This window comes from Stegodyphus dumicola, chromosome 3 (genome assembly GCF_044657685.1).
Source record: "Stegodyphus dumicola isolate Sdum_Otavi_A_Nest chromosome 3, ASM4465768v1".
In the NCBI taxonomy this organism is placed as follows: domain Eukaryota; kingdom Metazoa; phylum Arthropoda; class Arachnida; order Araneae; family Eresidae; genus Stegodyphus; species Stegodyphus dumicola.
The window spans coordinates 159,693,320-159,717,328 of record NC_140770.1 but is presented as its reverse complement, the minus strand read 5'-3'; the positions used below and the strand labels follow the sequence as shown (position 1 = coordinate 159,717,328).

The following is a 24,009-nucleotide window of genomic DNA, read 5'->3' as shown; positions in this document are numbered from 1 at the left end:
TTTGAGGTGCATTAGTATTGTTTGTGCCATCTGCATGTTTAATATCCTAAGTTCACTCAACGACTTTAAACACAGAATCACAGAATTTAAAAAAATGGAGAACATATATCAAGATATTATCTGGTATATTCAGTGTCAAAAGATTCTGTTATGTTTTTGTTGCAGACATTTTGGTAATTCAAAACTAAATTCATTTTTAAATGAAGGTTAAAATACTGGTGAGATATTAAGAAAGCATGAAGACTCAAAAACTCATAAAAATAATTTGAAATCATGGATAGAGCTGGAATTAAGTTTGAAAACTAGTCAGACAGCAGATTCAGCTGAATAAAGATTAATTAATTCTGAAATTAAATATTGGAGTGAAGTAATTTTATGCATAATATAATATCACATACAGTTATTAAACTATACAGTTATATCACATATAGTTATTAAACTATACAGTTATAACAGTTATATAGTTATTAAATTGCTTGTTGAAAGTTCTCTACTTTCTCAGGGTAAAAGTGGCAAGCTTTATGAACATAATAATGGAAATTTTGTGAAGCTAATTCAATTGCTAGCTGAATTTGAACCAAAAATAGAGGAATATATTTGTAGAATCCTCAATAATGAAGAAGAAGCAACATATTTAGGAAAATAATTCAAAATGAAATTATTGGATGATAACATATTGTATTATTTGAAATAAATCTACGTTTCTATGAATATTGATTTTTTTTTTCAGCCCACCTAAAGTTAAACCTTGTTTGTTTGGCCCAAGTGTACCTATGAGTTTGACATCCTTGCTGTAGAGTATAAATACGACTATTATGCCCACTGCTTTCTAGTCTTGCAGATTTCTTTGCTCCTGATGACGATGGGCCTGTACCTGTCTTCCCTCAAAATCCATTGAGATCTTGACTTAAATCTACCTCAAACTCAAGGTTGTTGTGTTACTTATTTTATGTATCTTTAATTTTTTAGTTAATAGACACTAGTCAACCAGTGTGAGTGCCTTATAATTTACTTTTCAAATTTTTATTTTCATTCGTGGAACACTGAATTTCCAAGAACACAGTTTTAAGACCATTGATATACAGGTTGGTATTGAGTTTGAAAATACATTTTTAATGCTCAAATAATAATACTCTTATTAAATGAATACAGCCATTTATATCATATTTATATTATGCTTATTAAATGAATACTTATAAGATAATAGGCTGTCTATATTAGTGAAGTTGTCTATAATAAACTTTCACGTTTGTTTAATGAGATGATAACTCAATGATTTACACAGTAAGTCAGTGCAGACATTCATACAATGAACACCGCAAGTAGTCAACATTGCACAACAAGGAAACAATACAGCTTTTTGTAAAACTGTATAAAAGTGAATGTTCTTCTCACATTACTTCATTATTGAGTATACATAAAACTAATTAGCCCCTATTTCAATATTTAGTGTATATTTTTGCATTTCTTTACCAGAAAATATAAAAATAGGTTACAGTTTTGGCTACCAGAATGCATTTTAACATTATTTAAGGTACAATAGCAATTTTTTTTGTCAACATTAATCAACAGAATTGATGAGTTTAAATTATAAAGACTACAATGTATTTGTATAAATGTTTTTCTCACTTTCTCTTTAATTACTGGTATGATTTCATGAAGTGTTTTTTTAAATAAATAGAAACAAACTATATTACTTTGTTTGAAAACCTCTACGAATTTTAATTCAACTGTATTTAACAGATAGTTCTTAAAATCTTGTAGAATTTACATTTGATAACACACAGTTTAAAAAGCAACAAGAATGTTTCTATTGAGAAACTGCCATTACCATCTTTGGGAGCATTTTCCAGGATCATATCAATAACCTTTGGACGTTTCTTTTTTGATGAATTACTTTGATCACCTGCTTGCCTTTTTGATGGTTGTTCATCAGGAGCCTGCAATTACATTAATTCAGTATCAGTATACACAAAATATTAAAAGTAAACAGTAAACTCAAAATTATTATTCCAAAGTATCATCAAAATTATAATTCACTTTGCAGTCTAAAATTTATTCCAAGTTTACAAACATCCATTTATTAAACTTTTCAAATGTTTTCCAGATAAATTTTTAGTTCAACACATTTTAAGTGCTGCAAAGATATTATACAATAAAAAACATCAATGCCTTGCCTAGAATTTGAAGCTAGACTGTAGTGAGAAGCAGTTGGCCACCATTACCTAACATATTATATTCGAAAGATTTTTTTTTTTTTTTTCCCCCCCATCTGGAATTCAATCAAAAGGTTGGCTAAAATTAGCCTGTTGAGAGGATTGCAGAGTGAGAGATTTTAAGTGTTCCCATTCTACAAAGATATTAGAGAGTCACCCTTATATCCAACCCTTATAAAAGATTATACGATTCAAACAGAAGTAATGCTGCAGCTAGTTCTTACAGAGCACCATATCATACGGGACGGCTTCATTAGATCTAGTACAATAGAATGCATGCATATAGAATAATTTTATTTTTCATCTTCAGGAAGAATTTTAATAGTTGCATATTTTAGAATACAGCTAAAGATAATGAATAGAAAAATTGCCTCTAGCACTCTTTTTACATAAGAAAATATCTGTCTTTCATTTGTTATGCCAGTTCTTCCCAATAAATATATTATCATTTCATAACAGGATTAGTTTTTGCATCATCACATTTCTCTCTCTAAAAGTTAACTTGCAATATTTTACCATAAATTTTAATTGATATTTTTGATATAATTATAAAACAATGCTTTTAATAAAAATAAAAAACATTATAATTTATTTCTCTGAAGTTACACGACTCAAAATGCTCATTAACTGAAAACTGCATAAAAAAATATAATTTTAAAATATTTTCCATGATATATAGCCTTACCATATCAGCAGATGGACCCCAACCCTCCTCCGGATCATCTATCTCTGGTGATATAGGAAGATAAAGAAGGGCTGAAGTGTCAGATGCTTCCTCATCACTAAACAGAAGAACATTGGTGAAAATTTCAGAAACTCTGATCTATATTACAATGATAATATATTCCAGTATCTTATGCTGAATGTATATACAGAATAATATATAGTTTTTCTTATGCTTAAAGAATGATTAGATAAATGTATGAATAATTTAGTCAATAAATAACAAATTTATAATGTATATAGAAATGATTATAGATTAGATAGACAGACTTGAAAAATAAATATATGAACAAACCCCCCTTCAGTCAATTAAATTCTAGAAGTATGAAATGTGCAAAACCTAAAGGTCTAACTGAATTACATTATACTTATTTATACATGGTGCATGATAGTTCTCTTGAAAGACCTAATTGCTTCCAGCTTGTTGAACATGCTTTGGCTTGTACCAGCATGGTTTATTACTTATGTGCCAGTCTGATCTAACACAGGAATAGATACACGCTATCAAACCACTGCCCTCTCCACAACTTCCAAGAGGTAGAGCACCAAGCCACAATGTAACTGAAGTAAAAAGTTTACATCTAACATTACTAGAAGCCCACTGACGGCCTGTGAGACTAGTACCTCATTTATTCTGTATAATTTCTCTAAGTGAAAGTCAAACCCAAATTAAATGTCCACCTGATCCAATATAGGAAGAAAATTTTACCCTTGAAGACATTCCATCTGATATCATATCTTTTGCTATAACACTACAATAAATGAAAATTTTCTAAAGATATAGAAATAGTGAATGTGACTGTAGAGTTAAATTTAATTATTGGTGAAGCAATTGAAGATTGATTTTCTCTTGGTGGTCTGACATCTCCTATTCAAGGAGATTTGGGATGTCTGCATGTTAGAATATGTTATGTTCATGAAGTTATAATGCCATTAGCTGGATAAAGTTGCACTAAGAGAGCTTATAATAGAGGAAAACTTAGAAGTTGCCTTAAATTTAACCTTTGAACTTATAAGTTTCAATGAATAAATCTCTTCTTAAATTAATATGAGGAGCTGACACTGCCCAAAACATTACAAGAGATTTGTTTATGCTCAAATGTTCTCTATGGCAATCCAAAGCACCTGTATTTTTGACCAAAGATGAGCTACAATGCATCACTTCTTCATCTTATTTTCTGCAAAGAAAGAAAGAGAAGGAGGAAATGCATGCTGCTACACTAAAAATAATGGATCACTAAAACCAATTTTATACATGTTTGAATATCAAGACAATTTAAGTTCAATTCTTTTCATTCTTTTATAATCAATACTTTATGATAATTTGAGCTAGAATTTTCAGCAATATTTGTTGTTACACAATCCTAAAAATAATATTTATCATACTGAAGATGATCTTCAATTTGATTCCTAAAATTAAATACCCCTGTTTCTTAAAATACCTTTACAATTACTGAATTGCAGTGAAACTTCAAATTTAGAAGTTGCTTTCAGGAAGGCATTTAATTATGATGCTTTAAATAGAATAAATATACTTTTTAAGTATTACATAAACCATACATGTAATTATTCTATACATAAATTGCATAACTACTGTTTATTATAATAGCTGAGTGATTTCAGTTTATGCCTGCATTCACTACAAGGTTCCTATTTATATTTTTTGCCTTGGCAACAGTAAGTGTTGCTAGGCGACTGTAGACGATTTCAATTGAAAGTTTGATATTTTTAACCATAACTTCTTCAGAACATTCTGCCAATTTAGCTTGATTTGTGTTGTTTACAGTAAACTGAAAAATTCATCTCGGGCAAAAAATGGAACAGACTTGTGAACATTTCGTGGATTATCAAGGGAAGAGTGCTTTGATGAACTTAATTCTTTATACAGTAATAAAGCACCATCCTACAGCACCGTAAAAAACTAGTATAATTCAACCATGGTTGAATTATACTAGAATTCAACCATGGTTGACGTTTGCTGAAGGACATTTATGCTCAATGGACATTTATTTTCCATGAAATTCATCCAAAATCAGCTGTGCCAGAAAATATCGATGCTGTGCATAAACTAATAAATCAAAATTGTCATGTGACATACCATGAGAGAGGCTTCTTTAGGTATTAGTATGACAACCATCAATAAGATATTACATGAAAACATTTGGCCATAAAACAAATTTGTTCGCATTGGATACCGCATAATCTGAGAAACACTCAAAAGAAGGCTTGTGTTGAATAGTGCAAGAAAATGTTGGAAAAATACTTTCAAAGTGCATCAAAGGCTCTGTATAGCATCTACACATGTGACAAATCATGGATCTATGCACATGAGCCCAAAACAAAAGAGCAGTCGACTGTATGGGTCTTCCAAAACGAGCCAAATCCAACAAAAGTTGTTAACGGAAGTAGTACTTCGAAGCAAATGGATGCCTGTTTCTTTGGCATTACCATCACTTGGCGACAGAGGCATTAGAGTAAGGTGACCAGATGTCCCGCTTTTGGCGGGATAGTCCCGAATTTTAACAATCTGTCCTGTGTCCCACAGCGTTTTAAAAATGTCCCGATTTTTGGAAAGAATGCAACACAAGCTAGGGAATGGCGGAAGAACACGGTTTTTTCGGCTGCTATGTGGCTACTTTGCCAAGATATGAGTCTTATACTATTTTTGTTAATTTTATAATGTCAAATTTTAATAATAACAAATAAGTGTTGACAACTGATTATCGAGAACTGCTTATCAAAGTTCGCATTGTTGATCAGTTGTTAGAATTCGACCTCCACTATTTGGGCTTGATGGCATTTTTTGGTATTGGCAATGACGAAAACATTTTGCAACTGTCTCTCAGACGATACACATCGTACTGCGTGCTAGTGCTAGTTAAACAAGTGATGTCAACAAATCAGCTATTCAGGTAATTTAGGTATGCAATCTATTTATTTATTTCATAAGCATGCTAGAACACTTTGCATTTCACTATCTTGTCAGTAGATGGCTGCACCAGTCCAATACATTGGATTTGAACTTAACATTTCAGTGGCCTGGTGATAGCTCAGAAATTGGTAAAAAATCAATTTAAATTATGAAAGAAAAGTGTAATAATTATTTGTCATTGCTGATAACTGTAATAATGTGTATTCAATATTTTAAATTAAGTGTGTGAATTTTCAGAACATTTTTTTTGCTGTGTTATTGTTTTTAAATTTTCATATGTAACTATAACATTGACTAAAGAGTTTTGTTGACCATGCGGTTGTTCGTTCACCATGTGTTGGTGTTGGGTGTGCTGAAGGTGGAAGTCTGTAGTTTTTTTTCTGTATAAGTTTTTAGTGCTGTTCATGATTATGAATAAAAGTTTCCAATCAGTTTAATTTGCAATGAGTTGAACTAATAAGCACATAAATTTTCTTGAATTTAGTAGACAGTACTCTTATTATTTATATTTTATAGTGGCGGCAAAAGGTCAAGCGTCAGCCTTGAAAGTGATGCTTACGACTTACGTTAACAGCAAATTCAGAGAAAAAATAAAACAAGTTAGTAAATTGTTATTATTTAGAAAGAAATATAGGATTAAAATTAAAATAATTTTGAAAATATAGTTACTTTATAACAAACAAATTAATTTAATTTTTAAACTAAGAATAAAATTTGTTCATGTAATTATGTACCTATTTACTGTGTTTTTAAGCAATACATATAGATAAAAATTTATAATACAATTTATAAATTTATAATAAATTACTTCTTTAGATTTTTAACATAATGAGTAAAACAGAAGATGAAAATTCAAAGATGATCTAAAAAGTGAATTTTCTTTTGTTAAAAAAACTAAAAGCAATTACGTTCTAAATGTGAGAAATGTAATGGTGAATTTTCTATTTCGCCTGTTTGGAAGAATGATATTTAAAAGCGCTGGGGGACACAGGAACATAAAAGATATTTAAATACTACTGCATCTTCCTCCAAAATGCAAGAATTCTTTTGGAAAACAATTTATGGAGACGAAGAAATGAAATTAGCATTAGCAGAAGGACTTATGTCTTTTCATATTAATAATCACAATCACTCCTTCAGATGTTGTACATCATAAGTTGTCCAAAAGTTATTCAACAAAAAACAACAGCAATCTACAAAAAGAATTCACTCAAATGAGAAATATGCTAAAGGATAAAATAGTACTATACATAATTTTTTAATGTATTATATTTGTAAATTGTACTCATGTTGAAATTTTAAAAAGTATATTACAATACTAGTTTTACATTCTATGAAAATTTGTTTTGCTTCATATATATAGACCAAATTTTTAATAAAGATCCCCCCCCCGGTAAATGGTGTCCCGCTTTAACAATGTTAAAATGGTCACCTTACGTTAGACTAACAGGGAACGGTCAATTCCAAATGGTACATGACCATTTATTTATTAGAAGTCATCGGAGAAATTTGAAAAGAGCAGAAGAGGCAAATCATTCTTCATCAGGACAATGCAAGCTCTCACACATCGGCTCTAACAAAGAAAATTTTGACAGGCCGAAACATCGAACTGATGGGACATACACCATAAAGCCCTGATTTGACACCCAATGACTTTTTTTTTTTATTGCCACACATCAAAAATAAATTATGTGGTCAACACTTTGCGAGACCCAATGAAGCAGTTGATGCAATCAAAAGGCATGTTTTGGAGTTACCGCAAATGGAGTGGAAAAAATGTGTTCAAATGCATGCAAAAGTGTATTGATTTTCATGGAGAGTCTCTTGAAAAAGAATAAAATATTTTGATCATAAACATTTGTTTTCTCATTATTAGGCCAGAAATATAAATAGCAACTCTCATATGCATGACAACAAACACATAACAAAGTATCACTAATTTTTAATAATTTTTTCCTAGTACAATATTATATTTAATTGGGTAGTTTACTTTTAATTCTAATCGGAATTGCTGCTGCTGTCATTAGCTATTCTCCTACAAATTTGTTTCTTAACGTTTATCCTAAAATGTAAGGATATCTTATTTTTGAATAAATACAGCATGTCTGTTAATAAATGGCATTATCCACAACATTCATTAATTAGCAAAAAAAGAGTGACTTTTCTGCATTTCTCATCTCTTATCAAAATCTGTGCAACAATTTATGAGTTATACATATTTGCCTTTGTTATTGTTTGAAATTAATTTACTGACAGAAATTAAAATGAAACTCTGATTTTTAATCTTAGATCCAAAAATGCTATGATTTTATTCATATTACTAACACATAAAACATTACATTTTGAATTTTAAAGCAATTTTTATTTAAACTAGTTTAATATGTAAAACATTTAAAATATTCTCAGAAACATTTACCTGCTACAGAAGGCAGCTATTGGCTCAACTGTTACAACATCAACATATTCATCCTCATCCTGTTTTTCAGTATGCAACTGGGGACTTTTATCTTCATCTTCTACATCAAATTCACTTTCCCTTTCTTCATATTCAACATTCTCATCTAGCTCTTTGAAATCTGGAGCAAATGCACTCCAATTTTCCTATATTAAATATGCATGCTAATTACTATATGTTATAATTATTTCATTTTAGTTACCTTCCTGTACGCATTATTCATATTAATAATGCTATCTAAGAATAAACTTTTAGAGCTGGGGGAAAAATGTTTCCATTAAACATAAAAATCAAGTCTAAAACTATAAAATCTGACTAATGCATTTAATTTCTGTTTATCATTTTAGTCTTTAGCTAAAAACACTTTTATGAAAAATTAAATTACCTAAATTGGGTTGAGTTAGGTTAGGTTAGCTTATTTGAACATGGCAAACCACATAACAGCTACCTAAGATAAGAGATGCTTTCATGGAGGACTTTTTAAGGGAAACTGGTTTGCATTCATCCTACACATGGGGAAAATCAATAAAATCGATACAGTAGCCAGCCTGTTCATCTGGGTTCAAACTACCACCATTCAACAGTCTTAACTATTTGACCATTGGTGATGCCAAAATCTAAATTTAAGTCATGTAGTTTAAGATAGGCAGGACGTAGGGTTTTTTGGAGGTGGGATGTCAAAAACTCAAAACTAAAGGATTACTCCTATTACTATTAAACTAAATTGCAGTAATCCTTTAGTCTAGGGTTTTGGGTTAATTCAAACGCAACCTAGTTTTCACTTATCTAAACTATATTATATTCGATGAAATATTTGAGACTATAATTAAATTTTTCTGCAGTTATAAAGTTATTAGCTTAAGCAAAAAGCTATTTTTTAAACTAGTTATCATTATAATTTAGGTTAAAATAACATGCCGAATAATGATTATTGGAGAAGTCAAACTATAAGAATCAGGGTAATATTTTTAAATTTTGCAGGACTAGTTTTGATGGTTCTGTAGTTAAACCATCAAAACTAGTCCTGCAAAATTTAAAAATATTATGCTGATTCTTGTTGTATGACTTCTCCAATAATAGTTAACATCATATTTAGTTAGGTATATTAACATTTCTATATCTCCAGAATTTTACAAGAAACAATTCCCTGATTGAGTGCACAGTTACTGATGCATTACTTCTGTTAGATAAATGCTCCAATTTGCTCTTTATTTGCGCTTCAAAATCAATGGCTTTTTTGGCTGTTATTTGAAAACTTCCAAACAATTTTTACCACCAAGATGATAAGCCTACATGCACTAGCATTTCAAGCTAGAAAGCATAACATATTTATGAAAAAATTATCTACTGAGCAATTTTAATTACCCTATTAATTTTACTTTTTGATTTTCTTTACACGCATATACATGAAGCTACTAATCAACAAAAAGAAATGTAATCATATTCTGTATTTATCCTATGGAGCCATGACTAAAGAGAAACTGCAATATATGCCACAGTTATTCACAGCATATGTAAAAGCTTTAAAGTGTGACTGAATGATCTGCATTACCATGTAGAAATGAATATAGTAGTATTAGAGAGCAAATAGGAGTGGCTTAATATCATGAATTTTGTATCTTTGAAACAGCATGAGCAATATGTTATTTACATTCTTCCAAAAATTAGAGTCAGTCTGCATTAGTTATGAAATTACATAATAGTACTTGAAGAAGCTAGCTGTAATTCATTGAGTTAAAAGATTAGACTACATAGGTCCTATCTCAAAAGAAGCATAGAAGACATATTAGGGTTCAAAGTGATTAAAATTATAATAATACAATGGCATAATAGTGTCAAGGATATGCAGGTAGAAGTTTCCAGTTCCAAAATTTTCTGGTCCGGCACATAAAAACTTAGTAGCAATAACTTCCTCTACCAAACATGTAGTGGCAATACTAAATTTAAACCGTCAATTTACCAATTTGAAAGTTTTATTAGGAAAATTGTATACATTCTTTTGTGACTGTTCAATGAGTATGCGATATGTTAGTTTGTTCAAAAATATTTAAAACTGAGTGTTGTTCTATGATTGAATTTTTGACTCTGAAGTTCTTAATCCCAAAGATATAAAACTATACTTGGATCATGTAGATAGTGAACAGTGAAAGAACATACAGAGCAATTTTGCATGGGCTGACAGGCTGTAGAAGACAATTCTTGTGAAGGTTGACAGTCATAAGAAAATATTGCTCTTGTACAGAAGGAAAGCACCTACAATGAATGCTTTCACGTGACCTAAGTCTGAATAAGATAGGTACCCAAACTTCTTACAGCAATTAAAAAAAATCACAACATCCTGTTTGCTACGAGCAGCTGTTGCGACATAAATAACTCAGAGGACCGAAAATAAAGGTTTGAATAGATAATATAGGAAAAGATACAATTCAGTATAAAAGGCTTTTGGCGCAGTAAACAGTTACAGCTACTAGGCTTATTTGAAACATACTCAGTTCATTTAACCGCACTGTAACTCTACACTCTCTAAAACTCTAAGCAAGACTAACTGCATTTTTATTTATATATGGGTAGCTCAATGAATACGCTAATCAGTATTGGTTAATATCATGGAATTGGAGGTGTGCATAGCTCAATGAATCCATCTATCAGTATTTGATAATATCGTGGATTTGGAGGTTAGCTATACATACTTTACATATAACTTTAAAACATGAAGTATTTTCTATTAGCATAAAAAATACTGAGTGTGCAATAATATCCCCAACATAGCACAAATCAGACAATTTTTTTACAGTCAGTCGTACACGGTAATGAAACAATAGTCCTATACTATGATACTCTACTGAAAGGATCAGAGGAGTGCAGAAAACCAGGTGAAGCAAGGGATCCTCTTGATAAATTTAAAAGAAAGAAATACACAATAATCAATGGGGAATATTATGCAAGCCTTCCACATAAATTTCAGAATGAAATTAACAATGAAAGGTGTGGCATGCTGAGCTGCAAAGTTTGTTTTTGCCAGGATAATAGTACTGCGCATTCATTTGTTGCTAATAAAGACATAAGGAAATGTCAGCTTAACCTCTTCACTCTTGATGGCGATCAAATGAAGTTTCCTTGTACGCCTGTGACCTTAGAGTGCTCGCCATCCCTGTGAACCTGAGTATATTTCGTAACTATGGCTAACACGCAAAAATAATTCCTATAAAACCTGCTTTTAATCTAAATATTTGGATTCTTGCAAATATTTATAATATAAACAGAAAATTATAATTAAATTAAAAATTAGATCAAAATTCAGAATAAGTTAAAGCACAATGCTAGTAATAACATTTATATTCCCATATTTAAATTATTTCTCTACAGTAGTGAAGTAAAAATCCTAAGAATTTAAATATCACTGCTTATTATATCCTATTACCATTATTACTCAGAAAACTTTTAAGCCATTCGCACTGCATGAAACATTTTTTAATTATAAAAATGCATTCTTAGTGATGTGCATTTTACTTTCGTAAAATAAAATAAAAAACAATACTCTTCACAACAATGCTAATACTCTAGATATTCCATTCTATAAGTTTTTCGCAGCATTCTGACATAATTTGAGCACATTTAAAATTTGAAATAAAGCGTTCCATTTCAGTGCATCATATAAGATATGATAGGTCCATGGAAGGAAATGGAGCCATATCATATATAATACGTTGGGAGTAAAGAGGTTATGGATTCGATCCATCTCTTACAGCCCAGATTTTGCTCAAAGTGGTTAATATCTGTTCTTAAACTGAAACCTGACTTTCACAGGAAGATATTTAATGATGATGAAGTGAAAGGAGTAATTAGGAAACATATTGTGGACGAACCTTCAGCTTATTTTTTCAAGGCATAGAGATGCTCATGATTCTTTTAGAAGTACAGATGGAGGACCTGTTTAATGCAAACACCTGTGAAAAAGTATGACGTATTTCACACCTACAGTACAGCCGTGCCACCTACAACAGAAGTCTGACACCTAGTGAGGGTGAAGAGGAAGGTATCAGTCTCTTAACAGCAGTCACCTGCGTTACATGCTTCGATCGAACTGTCTGTGAGAAGATGAAATGTAAGCAGAGAGGAATGATATTTGGAGTGCGTTTAAGTAGAGCACTAGTTACGGAAACAGCAAATCTTGTGGAGTGTGCAAGGAGTAGGGTATCAGCCGTTATGATAGCATACACAAAAAAGGGTAAGACGGCATCTTCAAAGCACAACAGTATGAACAGTCATCTCCAGGAACCTGTTTCAAGGGAACTTCATGCTGCGAACATTTATGGCAGAGTGGCAATTTGTAAACCCTTGGTGACAGCAACTAATGCTTTCAAGCGACACTAATGGTGCAGAGATCACAAAGGTTGGCCCCCACAGCAGTGGCAACATGTAATATAGTCAGATGAATTGTCATTCACAGGATTTCAAACGACCGGATGTTATGTCTGGAGAACGAAAAAAAAAAAAAAAAAAAAAAAAAAAAAAAAAAAAAAAAAAGTTTCATCCTGACTGCCTCTTGCTGACTGTGAAGCATGGGGGTAGCGCCATTACGGTATGGGGTGCGTTTGTTGCTGTCTTGGGTCACTTGTGTTCTGCATGAGAGCATCACATCCAATCACTCTCTAAGCATTCTAGGGGATCATGTCCAGACTGTATTCCCTGGGGAGCGACTGCTTTTTCAAGACGACAGCGCCCCTATCTACACTGCTAGGTGTATTCAAGAATGGTTCAAAAAACATGACGATGCAAATGAACATCTCGCTTGGCCTCCTTCAGTCTCCGGACTTGAATATTATTGAACATGTATGGGCATATTTGGAGTCTAAACATCGTTCCCGATTTCCACCTCCATCTGGACTTTCAGAATTAGAGACCGCTCTGCAGGAGGAATGGCTTAATATTCTTTTAAATATTGTCCATGACCTTTATGCATCTATCCCACGTCACATTCAATCTGTACTTTAGTCAAAGGGTGGTCCAACCAGTCATTAATAAAGATTTTCCATTATTTCACAGGTGTTCGTATTATTTTGTCCTATATCTGTATATTAGGCCAGAAAATTTTGTATCTATGTACATACATTTGAGTACAAAATTAAAATAATGTGCCCACTACATCAAATTTCTGAAAAATTTTAAAAGAAATCTGGTATGAATATACATTTATAACAGAGAAAGAGATGTACCATCCAAAAATCATTTTATGTAGGCAGGATTATCAGTAAATTTCATAGTGCAGTGATGTCCAAAATTCGAATTATGATATCAAACTTGAAGTGAATCTAATATGAGTTATTGTTCTCTTTCACAACCAGACAGGTCACATAGCGTGACAGTATACGGAACTGGAAGCAGTTCAGGAGTCCCTGTGGTAGTTGATCTCACTCCTGTAGCAAGGAAGTTTTAAATCCCAGAATGGTTCTTGGAGGAGGACGGCAAGACGAAATTGCTGTCCAAAGAGAGTTTTAGGGTCAGGGTCCATATGCTCTTTAGGGTCAGGGTCTATATGCTCTTTAGGGTCAGGGTCTATAGGGCCTATATGCTCTATAGGGTCAGAGTCAGGAGATCTGGCTGACTAATTCATGTGGTGAATCCCTCATTTTCTAGGCTATTGTCAACCAGCTGATCTATATGTGGATGAGCGTGGTCGTCCATTAACAGGAATCCGGGATGAAAAGTCAAAAATAGGATTCTAAGACCTCTTCTCTGTACCTCATAGCAGTCGCTGAACCTTTGTCAAACACATGCAGGGATGTGCAGCTGTCCAACATAATGTTTGCCCTAGTCATGGCACCTCCACCACCGCAATGATCCTTTTCCTTGATGAGGGAGGGATGGTATCATGTTCCGGGCTTTCTCCAGATTCTCTATCTCTCATGGCAGTCAATAAGCCTTTGTTAACATATGCAGGAATGTGCAGCTGTTCAACATGATGTCTGTCCAAATCATGACACCTTCACCACTGCAATGACTTTTTTCCATAATGAGGGAGGGATGGTATCGTTTTCCAGGCTTCCTCCAGGTATATGTATGCTGAGAATCAATGTCCAGGCTGAATCTCGACTCATCTGTAAAAAGCATAGTGCTCCACTGAAGTCTGGTCCAAAGGCACATGTAGTCCACACTATGCTAAACATGTTCTATGCAATGAATGGGATACAAACAACCCTATCTCATGAACTGTATCTCTGAACATATTTTTCGGCAACTGTAGACCTTGAAACTCAAGTTCCAGTGGCAGCCTACAGCTGATGTGAGAGCTGTGAACCTGTAGTAGTCCTGCGTCAGCATGCTGAAAGTGACAAATAAAGATCCCTGTTTATCATTGCTAATGTTGATCAACCTTTTCCACATTTTCTTGATATGGATCTAGTGTCCTAAACCCACTAGACAGATAATCCACTAGTAATGACTTTGTGTAATGTGTATAGGTTTCTACTTATATTTGTATTAAATTGTTTAAATTCTAGTGCTGATTTGAATGATATCTTTTTCATCTTTTGATATTATAAAATAGTCATGGACAAACATGATTACATTAAGCGGTACTTATTGTATGTTTTTCATTATTCTTTAGTTCATGAAATGCTATATCATATTAATAATTCTAAAACAGCTTTAGTAGAACTGAAGATATTGGCTGTAGAAATCTGTCAAAGAATTAGCTGCAGTTGGCAAGAAATTGTCAAAATAACATGACTATTTTAAAACTTCTAATAAAATTTCAGCTTTTCTTATACATGCAAATTTATCTAACATCTCAGATATGAATCCTTATCATACAGCAATATATATATATATATATATATATATATATACCTACATTAAATAACCAAACCTTATTTCAAGACTTAGGTTGTAAACATAAAGATGCCGAATAACAGGGAATTAAAATGGCTAAAAAATGCACATTAAGAACAATTGTTACCGAATAGATAGATATACAATGTCGGTAGATCATAGTCTTTCGCTTGAAGTATATACAAAATACAGTTTTCACTTACCACTTGAGGCTGGGCCCATATGGAAACAACACCACTAGAAATAGAAGCAATGATTGGCCGAACTGGATGCCACTAAATACATAAACAACATGAATAAATAAACATAATTTAACAATTGTTTTATTTTAGCAACTTGATATTTATATGCACAAGATATCAAAGAACAAGAAGTCAAAATTTGAAGTAGTGCACATCTTTAAAAATGGAACAAAAACTGCAATGAGGGATAGTTATAAAATATCCAGCATTTTCTGCAATTAAAATTCATATTATTTTGTAATATATATAAAAATTATTTGCCCCAATTTCTTTCCCAAAAATTCATTCAAAATGCTCTATTTATGACATGATAAAATTGAACCTTTTGCATTTTACTACAGACTTAGAATTTGATCCCAAAATGTTTTCTTCATTTTATTATAATATCACTAGCAGGCAAGCCTAGTCTAAAGCAAAATGTATAATTTCTATGTACACTTGAAATGAAAATGTATAAAAACATTTCAATATGAATGAAATCAGTTTATTCTTTCCATGCAACAAGCAGTTCATAAATAATTTTTTTTTTTGTTGCTAAACCACGAAACAAAAACTTTTGACACTTCGGGTTAATCATAACGTATATGCATGACGTTATGATTTAAATTTAATGTAATATAAGAACTTTTTCTCAATATCAATAAAAGAATTAATGTGGTTATAAGATATCAAGTCATTATCTTAACCTGAAACAAAAAAGCTGCCAACAGCACCTATTTATTTAAAATGCTGACATTAAGGAAAAAGTTTTGACATATAATGACATCACATGCTTTCTTCAATGTTAGAATATAACCTTATATAATAATAATATATTTAAAGTTTGGCAATGCTATTTTTAATTCATATTTTGTAAAACTTCGAAATTTTTTATTAACAAACTCTAGGATTTCAAAGCGAGCAGTGGCAATACTTTTCGATAGATTTTTATCTATGGCAACACTTTTCGAAATAAAGCATATTTTTATTTCCAGCATGCAAGACTGTTGCCATTCAAAAAAAAAAAAAAAAAAAAAAAGAGGGCAAAAACTAGCATTTTTAGAGTTTTTAATTAATAGATCGGCTAATTAAAGTTGTACAAAGATGAGAATGGTCGAAATGGCTTCCCATGAATTTTTGGAATCCCGGGTTACCTCTCTTGAAACTCAACTCTCTGCCATTCTGGAGAAGGAAATGCCACAAATAAACAGACAGACATGCACAGATTTTAATAGTATATATAATTAATTTTATGAACTTTTGAAACTGAATTCTTTGTAGCTTTTTTTTTTTTTAAAAATTGAAAAACACCATGCTCTGAATGAGATTACCAAGGTTTACAAGTGAATAAAGAAATATAATTGTTATGTTCTTACATGACATGAACAGAAAAAAAAAAAAAAAAAAAAAATTGTAGCTCTTTATTGTAAACTGCTGAAACTTAAGTGCTTAAAATTTAAAAATTCCAGCAACAAATTATTCATAAACTTTCAAGTCATGGATGACTCAAATAGTTTTTTTTAACCAATTAAGGCTTCATTAGAAATATTATAACTTACAATAAACACATTTTCCTGTTTCATAATACATGTCTTATTTTTAAAGAATATGTTTCATTGTTTTTGACTGGCAGGAGAAAATCTTTACTGCAAATTATAAAAAATTTACAACTTTTAGAATTCAGATTACTAAATATAATAAGAATTGGTATCACCGAGACACTCTTGAAATAGCAAACTTTTGTCGAAAATTCATAAAAATTAAAAATTATTATCGTACGTGTGGCATTCCTTATTAACCCTATAAAGCATTTTCTCCTTTCTGCATGCTTTTGTGGTGTAACAGTAACACATTTGGCGCGTATTCGAGAGGTCCAGGTTCGAGTCTTGGCAAGAGCATTGCACATTTTTCAATTCTACTGTATCACAATAACCTACTGTCTCTACAATGGTGCCCGAACTAAAAAGTTGGTGGATGATGATTCTTCACCACCAGGATTTGGCAATTCGGTCTCTTAATCCCCAGTCACCTCTTAAAAGGGGAAGTATATACAGTATTTTCTCCCTCTTTTCTGCATACCTTTGTGGTGTAGCAGTAGTATTCAAACGCGTATTCAAGAAATCCAAGTTCGAGTCTTTGTGAGAGCAATGCTCATTTATTGTGTTACCCGCTTCAAAAATTACATAATGTCTCTACAACCCTCTGATTGCTTATCCCATGATTTTCATAGACAATATGAAAGTAACAAAATTTGCTCATTCTGTGATTTTCAGATGTGCTTTTCTGCCATCTAATCATTGATAATGCATTTTCTATAATATCTAGATTTTGAGTTGTACTCTGTTCAACAGATGACATTTTTGTATTTTCATATATACATGAGGTAGACTTGGAACGCCTAGTTCTACTCTCTATGCTTTGAGACAGGTCATTATTTTGCAAACCACATACCTCCTATTCCTATAAAAAAACAGCCTCACAGTCAGGGTTCGGTTTGTTGCTAAAAAAAAAAAGTGCAACTGGCAAAATAATCAGCAAAGAATATGATGTACAATTTACCTGGAACTTTGTTTTGAAATTCGCCACATTAGCATAATTTGAGCATATATTGCATATTTTTATTAGTACACATACTTCACATTTATTTGTATTCAATAAAATAAATCATAATTTAATTAAGATATATTTTTAGAATTTTTGACATATGATTACTTTTAAAATTGGTTTTTAGCAAAGCACGCTCTTAAGAACAAAATCTATACTAAGAAAATCTTGGTTACAAAAATGTGCAATGTATTTTAACTCTCAAATACATATAGATTTGAAACATGTAATAAAAAAATTGCAATTTTTGAAATGATTTTGATAAAAAAATTCAGCAGTCAAAAGCAAATTTCAGCATATTTGCATGATTTACAGAAAGTATGCACATGTATTGTTTTCAGAAAACTGAATGATGCTCACAAGAAGCAGGGTTTCTGATTAAATAAAACTTAAATGAAGAGGCTATTTTCAGTAATATTTAAATGAAAATATTCATTAACAATACACATAAGTTAAGAGTATAGTAATTCTTGATTTAAGGACGGCAGATTAACTGGGCCTTCTTAAAAAAAATTTTTTTTTTTACTAATTAATGGGAAAATTATTATAAACTGTCAGCATGAAACAAAAAGGGGAAAGAGAAAAAAAATTATGCTGTAATAGCAGAAGTAGTATAACAGCCGTGATAGTAGAAGATGCCAATAGAATTTTGGATTTGTTTTTATTGACCAAAAGTAAGCAATTCAGTATACATAAACCAGAATACATAAATATTGTTAAATCAGTTATTAAGATTATTTAACAACATTTATGTTAAATAATAAAATCAGTAAATTGTTTAGTTGTAAAAATAAATCAAGCTTACAGCCATTAAGCAAAGAAGAAATATAGACAGTGACACAAAGAAACATAAAGTAAAAATTAGTTATTTATAAAGTGCTAATTTTCTTTTGAATACTGATTTAATATAATGTAGCCAAATGAACTCATTTCCCTCATTAGACTACTAAAAATATAAGTAAATTATTAATAGTAAATTTTTGTTACTATAATATGCCTCTTTATTCTGCTTTTTTTTAACTGCTTTCAACCATGGACATTGTCCCCTGTTATACGCTGGTTAAGTCGTGAACACCCATATTGATTAAAACACATAATACAAGTTCTCAAACTCTTTAAACTGAAACCAGAAAATAAAACAAAAAACTTATCTTACAAAATTCAATACAACATATATCCATTTAAACGTAAATATTGGAAAAGAGTAGAGACTTACCACAACATCCAGTAGTAATTCTCCTTTTGTACCATGTAAAATCTTGACCAAATTGCCTATGCTTTTCTCCCATATATATAATGAATGCTGCCTTGCTGATCCAGCACATATATACTCCCCGTCACCCGAAAAACAGCATTTTTTCCACATAGTCCTTAAATAAAATACATTAAAATCAAGAGCTTAAAGAAAAGTACAAATTAAAATGCAATAAAATTACAAATGTACATTTCAATTAACCCTTTCCAACACAAAAACTAAAAAAAAAAAAAAAAAAAAAAAAAAGAAGAAGAAACCACTTGCCCCCCTCATTATTATTATTATTATTTTTTTTTTTATTGTAGTCAATTTAATCAGGCCTAGAGAAATACACAGTTAAAATTTTGTAAAGATAACACCATTTAAATTCTGTGGATGTGTCCAAAGCCTGAATGAACAGAGCTTTGAAAACAGCACTGAAGCAAGCATTACTAAGAAATGCATAATAGAGTAAAAGATTTTGCCTATGATTAAAAAATACTAGATTCTGATTATCGTAGCAGATTTAGCATCACCCAGGTGCACTACAGGGAGGCCTGCTACTCTACACCCCTTCAAAAAACTCTTCTTGGTTATATGATGATTACATGTATATAAGTGAAAAAAAGGTAACTTGGCTACATGATATTTACATTATTTAGATTTCATATTTACGCTTTCATTTATTTTTTTTATGGTAGTATTTTTCGAAGTGACACCACCTTTGAAACATAACCCAACATTGCATGCAATGCACATTCACCGGGATCTGTATCAGATTCACAATCTGAAGGCAATTCGTTTAGCAATTTCAGTGCTTCAGAAATGGCCAGTCCTCTCCCATCCATTTGCAAAATAATTAAAAATCAGAAAAAAATAAACTTATATCTACAATTAAGAAAATATAAACTATAAAATAAACATCTACATCTCAAGACTATCAAAACACAGTGCTAATAAAACTTCTTTCAACAACAGCGAAAGAAAAGAAAAGAGAATGACTCAAGTGAAAAAATCAACAAGTGAAGAAAACAACAATAAGCTTACTGATAAAATTACCCCTTACCTTCAGAAAAACAATTTTAATTTCATACCCAACAATTTCTTAGTTGATAAGCAAACCTCCCCCTCAATATATATATATAATTCTAATTAAACTTAGGAGATAATATAATCAATTAATCAATACTGTTTAGGAAATAAATTATTATTAACTAACTTTGCAGCAATTGCGCAAGTAGTAATAACTTGTTTTCGCACTAAATGGATTTAAGATCATACAACAAAAATGTATGAATCAGAATTATAATATAACTATAAACATTAATTCTTCCTAAAAATCTTTGTAATTCTTTGATATTTTTAGGGGGTTGCAATTTCTTAATAACCTCTATATTTGCATTACTGGGCTGGTATTTACCTGCTTGAATTTCATATCCTAGAAAATTTATTTTTTCTTTAGCAAAATTACATTTAGATTGTTTTAATTTTATATTCTCTTTCTCACATATATCAAATATTATTTTAAGATTATTTAAATGTTCATCAAAATTTGGAGAGAATACTATAATATCATCAAAATAGTTTAAAGCAAATTGAATCTGATATTTGTTTAAAATTTGTCTAAGAGCTCGTTGCAAAACAGCTGGGGAATTTTTCCAACCAAAAGGTAATCTAGTAAACTCATACAGTCCAAAATTTGTAGTGAATGCCAATTTTTCAGTATCCTTTTCATTTAATTTTATATGCCAATAGCCTGATGCCAAATCCAATGTAGAAAAGATTTTTGCATTTGTTAATTGATCTAATACAGCATCAATTCTAGGAATAGGTTCAGAATCAGTTTTAGTAATTTGGTTAAGCTTCCTGAAATCAATACACAATCTGCTTCTGGACTGCTCGTCTCGCTTATAAGCTAAAGTTACAGGAGCAGCATAAGGACTATAAGAAGGTTTAATAATTCCAGCTTTTAACAATTCATCTATTTGTTTTTTAATTTCACTATTATCTTTAGGAGATGCTCTATATGGTCTATAGGCTATTGGTAATTCAGAAGTTAATATAACTCTGGAGGTTCAACCCTTATACAACCAACATCATATTTACTTTTTGCAAATATATGGTTATAATCATTCAACAATTTCTGTAATTTACTATCAGAATTTTTACTATTTTCAAAATAATGACCACAATATTTAGAACTAAGATCATTTTTACATACAAAATTTTCGCTATTATCAAAATATTTACTAGATTGTTCAGCACTGATATGATTTTTACATACATAATTATTTTGGAAAAACTTGTCTACTTTAACATTTTTACTTACCTGTTTTCCAAGCTGATACACTTCATAATTATGAAAATTCAATTGTAATTTAAATAATGAAACACATGGTGATGAAAGCAATAAATAATTCAAATTTGAATCTACTACATAAAATATCACATTATTTTCTATTTTACCTACTTTACACTTTACTTTGATTATTTTCTCTATATGAACTTGACTAGATATTGAAAATATTTTATCATGAGATTTCAATGAAATTTCCCTAAATTTATCACCAATTTTGTTAAAATATTTTAACGGTAAAACGTTAATTTGCGATCCCGTATCAATAATACTGGGAATTTTTTCCTGTCCAATTTGGACATACACTTTAAAGTAATATCATTTTTTAACTTCTCTTTTAGGAACCGTGTTATAATTAATAGCAGGTAATTGTGGATATCGAATTGGCCGATACGCATACTGTAGAGGTCAGTATTGCACTTGTTGATAATTAAAAGGTCTCACACTACGAAAACTTTGATAAGGAGTGGCTTGCACTGGTTTGGGATAATAGCACCTTGGAACAGTTTGCCTTGGAGAAACAAATTGATAATTACTATTTTCTAGACCATCTAACGGCATCTTAACTGGAAACAGTTTCCTAGCAAGAGTAATCCAGTCTTTCGGTGTGTCTATTTTTTGCACTGTTAACAGCATTCTTTGAGGCTCAGGAAGTCCTTCCGTAAGTGCTTCCACTATTGTGGAATCTGTTAGTTTCAAGCTGGCTCCTAATTTCAACTTATTACGAAAATAAACATCAATATTATTAAATTTCTCGTATTTTAAAGACACAAAATCACTAAAAGTAACAGATTCCGATGTTGTGAAGTATGTCTCAAAAATAGCCTTTATGTTGTCCCAGTCTTTATCTAAACAATCACGTAAATAGAGGGCTAAAGCCTCTCCTCTAATACACTCTGAGAAAACAAATTTCTTTTCCTTTTCTGGAATGTTCTTTGCGGCACATTTCTCTTCAAACAATAGAAGATATTTGTCTATTGGAAAATTTGTACTTGTGCCATCAAAAATAGGAAATTGGAATTTTATTGTATCCACAATAGCTACGGATTCTTTCTTATCAGTTGACATTTTTGCCGTTTTTGAGCGTGTTAACATTCCAATCACAAAATCTTGAATTTAAGACTTCGCATACACATCAATTTGAACACTAAATAAATCACTTTAGAAGCACTTGATAAAACGCATAACTTTGGAGCCGAAGTAAAATACTTAAGCACCCCCGGAAAAGAAGCAAAAGCATAAGACGATCACACACTGTCCTTGACCCACTGTTGAATTTAGAAGCGCGTTGTAAATAAATCCAGAAGCTTTTTTCCCACGTAGAGGATAAATCCTGCCGGCTAATTAATAACTGTAATGTTTTCAGTTATTCCAACACATCGTGGGCGAATGGTGAGGCTATTCCATTACACGTTCTGGCAGATGGTTAACGAAGCTGGGGTGATTGAAACACGGAGTAAAATGACGCCTCAGGACTTTTCACTTTTAACAGCAAGCATATCTTTATTTTAATTTATAGCAGATGACTTTTTCCAGATGAAGTTAATCAAATAACTTATTCAGTAATTGAACTATTAGATACGACTGACTTTAAACTTTAATACATCATAACGTTCTAACAAAGAAAGAGGAGCATAGCGGAAGCGTTAGCAGGACGAAGGCGAGAAGGCATCTGTCTAGGAGAACTTATGACTCAGCATTTATATGAATGGTTATGTAACAGAGTAGCTTCTAGAAAAATGTAGAAAACTTATGACGCAGCATTTATATGAGGAGGTTATGTAATAGGCGTGAATGTTCTAGCAGGTACTGGGTTAGGGGACGATCCTGAATTGCAGAAAATTAATTAAAGGTTGCTGGTTCGCAAAGAGCAAAGCCATCGTATTTTTTTTTTTTACATCTTCCCCCCCCCCCCCCCCGTCAAAAAGAGAGGCCGGGGTGAGAAAAGCATTAGTACAGGAGTGAAGCAAAAGTATGAGAAAAGACATGAAAACATCCAGAACATAGCGTACAAGCTTTAACTATGGCCTATCATAGTTCATGACTTTCTCATATAAAATTTTGACTTTATAGCATATGAAATTTTGAACATTAAAACAATGAGTTATAAATAGATATACAATATATGACAAATTTAAAACTATAACATAATAAATATGTAAAAAAAAATGATATTTATAAATTATATTTTACAGGATCAAAATTTTATTATTTATTTATATTTTTTTAATTTGCTTGTGCTTTAACTCTTTTTCTTTAAAAAGGCTTCTCTGTCGCTACGCCTTTTTCTTTTTGAACGGGGGAATATGTAAGATAAAAATATATGAATCAAAATTATAGATTAAACTATAAACATTAATTCTTCCTCTCTATTCTAAAATCGTAATAACTTCTTTGCATTGCGTCATTTCTAGATCACTCTATGATCGGCGCAGCT

General features: G+C 31.4%; 1 protein-coding gene and 1 long non-coding RNA gene across 2 annotated transcripts in view; one reads left to right on the top strand and one right to left on the bottom strand.

Annotated features, from left to right (window-relative positions):
- Positions 1 to 3,032, top strand: part of LOC118197977 (uncharacterized) — a 42,868-nt gene extending 39,836 nt beyond the window's left edge. Inside the window, exons 2-4 of the long non-coding RNA XR_015040343.1 lie at positions 731 to 929; positions 1,057 to 1,085; positions 2,896 to 3,032. This is a non-coding gene — a long non-coding RNA (uncharacterized LOC118197977). The remainder of the gene's footprint in view (positions 1 to 730; positions 930 to 1,056; positions 1,086 to 2,895) is intronic.
- Rbbp5 (retinoblastoma binding protein 5) overlaps positions 1 to 24,009 on the bottom strand; it is a 67,150-nt gene that overhangs the window by 2,926 nt on the left and 40,215 nt on the right. Inside the window, exons 9-13 of the mRNA XM_035369552.2 lie at positions 19,199 to 19,352; positions 15,361 to 15,432; positions 8,288 to 8,472; positions 2,902 to 2,998; positions 1,832 to 1,940 (exon numbers count right to left, since the gene is read on the bottom strand). Of these exons, the coding sequence (XP_035225443.1) occupies positions 1,832 to 1,940; positions 2,902 to 2,998; positions 8,288 to 8,472; positions 15,361 to 15,432; positions 19,199 to 19,352 (617 nt within the window). The remainder of the gene's footprint in view (positions 1 to 1,831; positions 1,941 to 2,901; positions 2,999 to 8,287; positions 8,473 to 15,360; positions 15,433 to 19,198; positions 19,353 to 24,009) is intronic.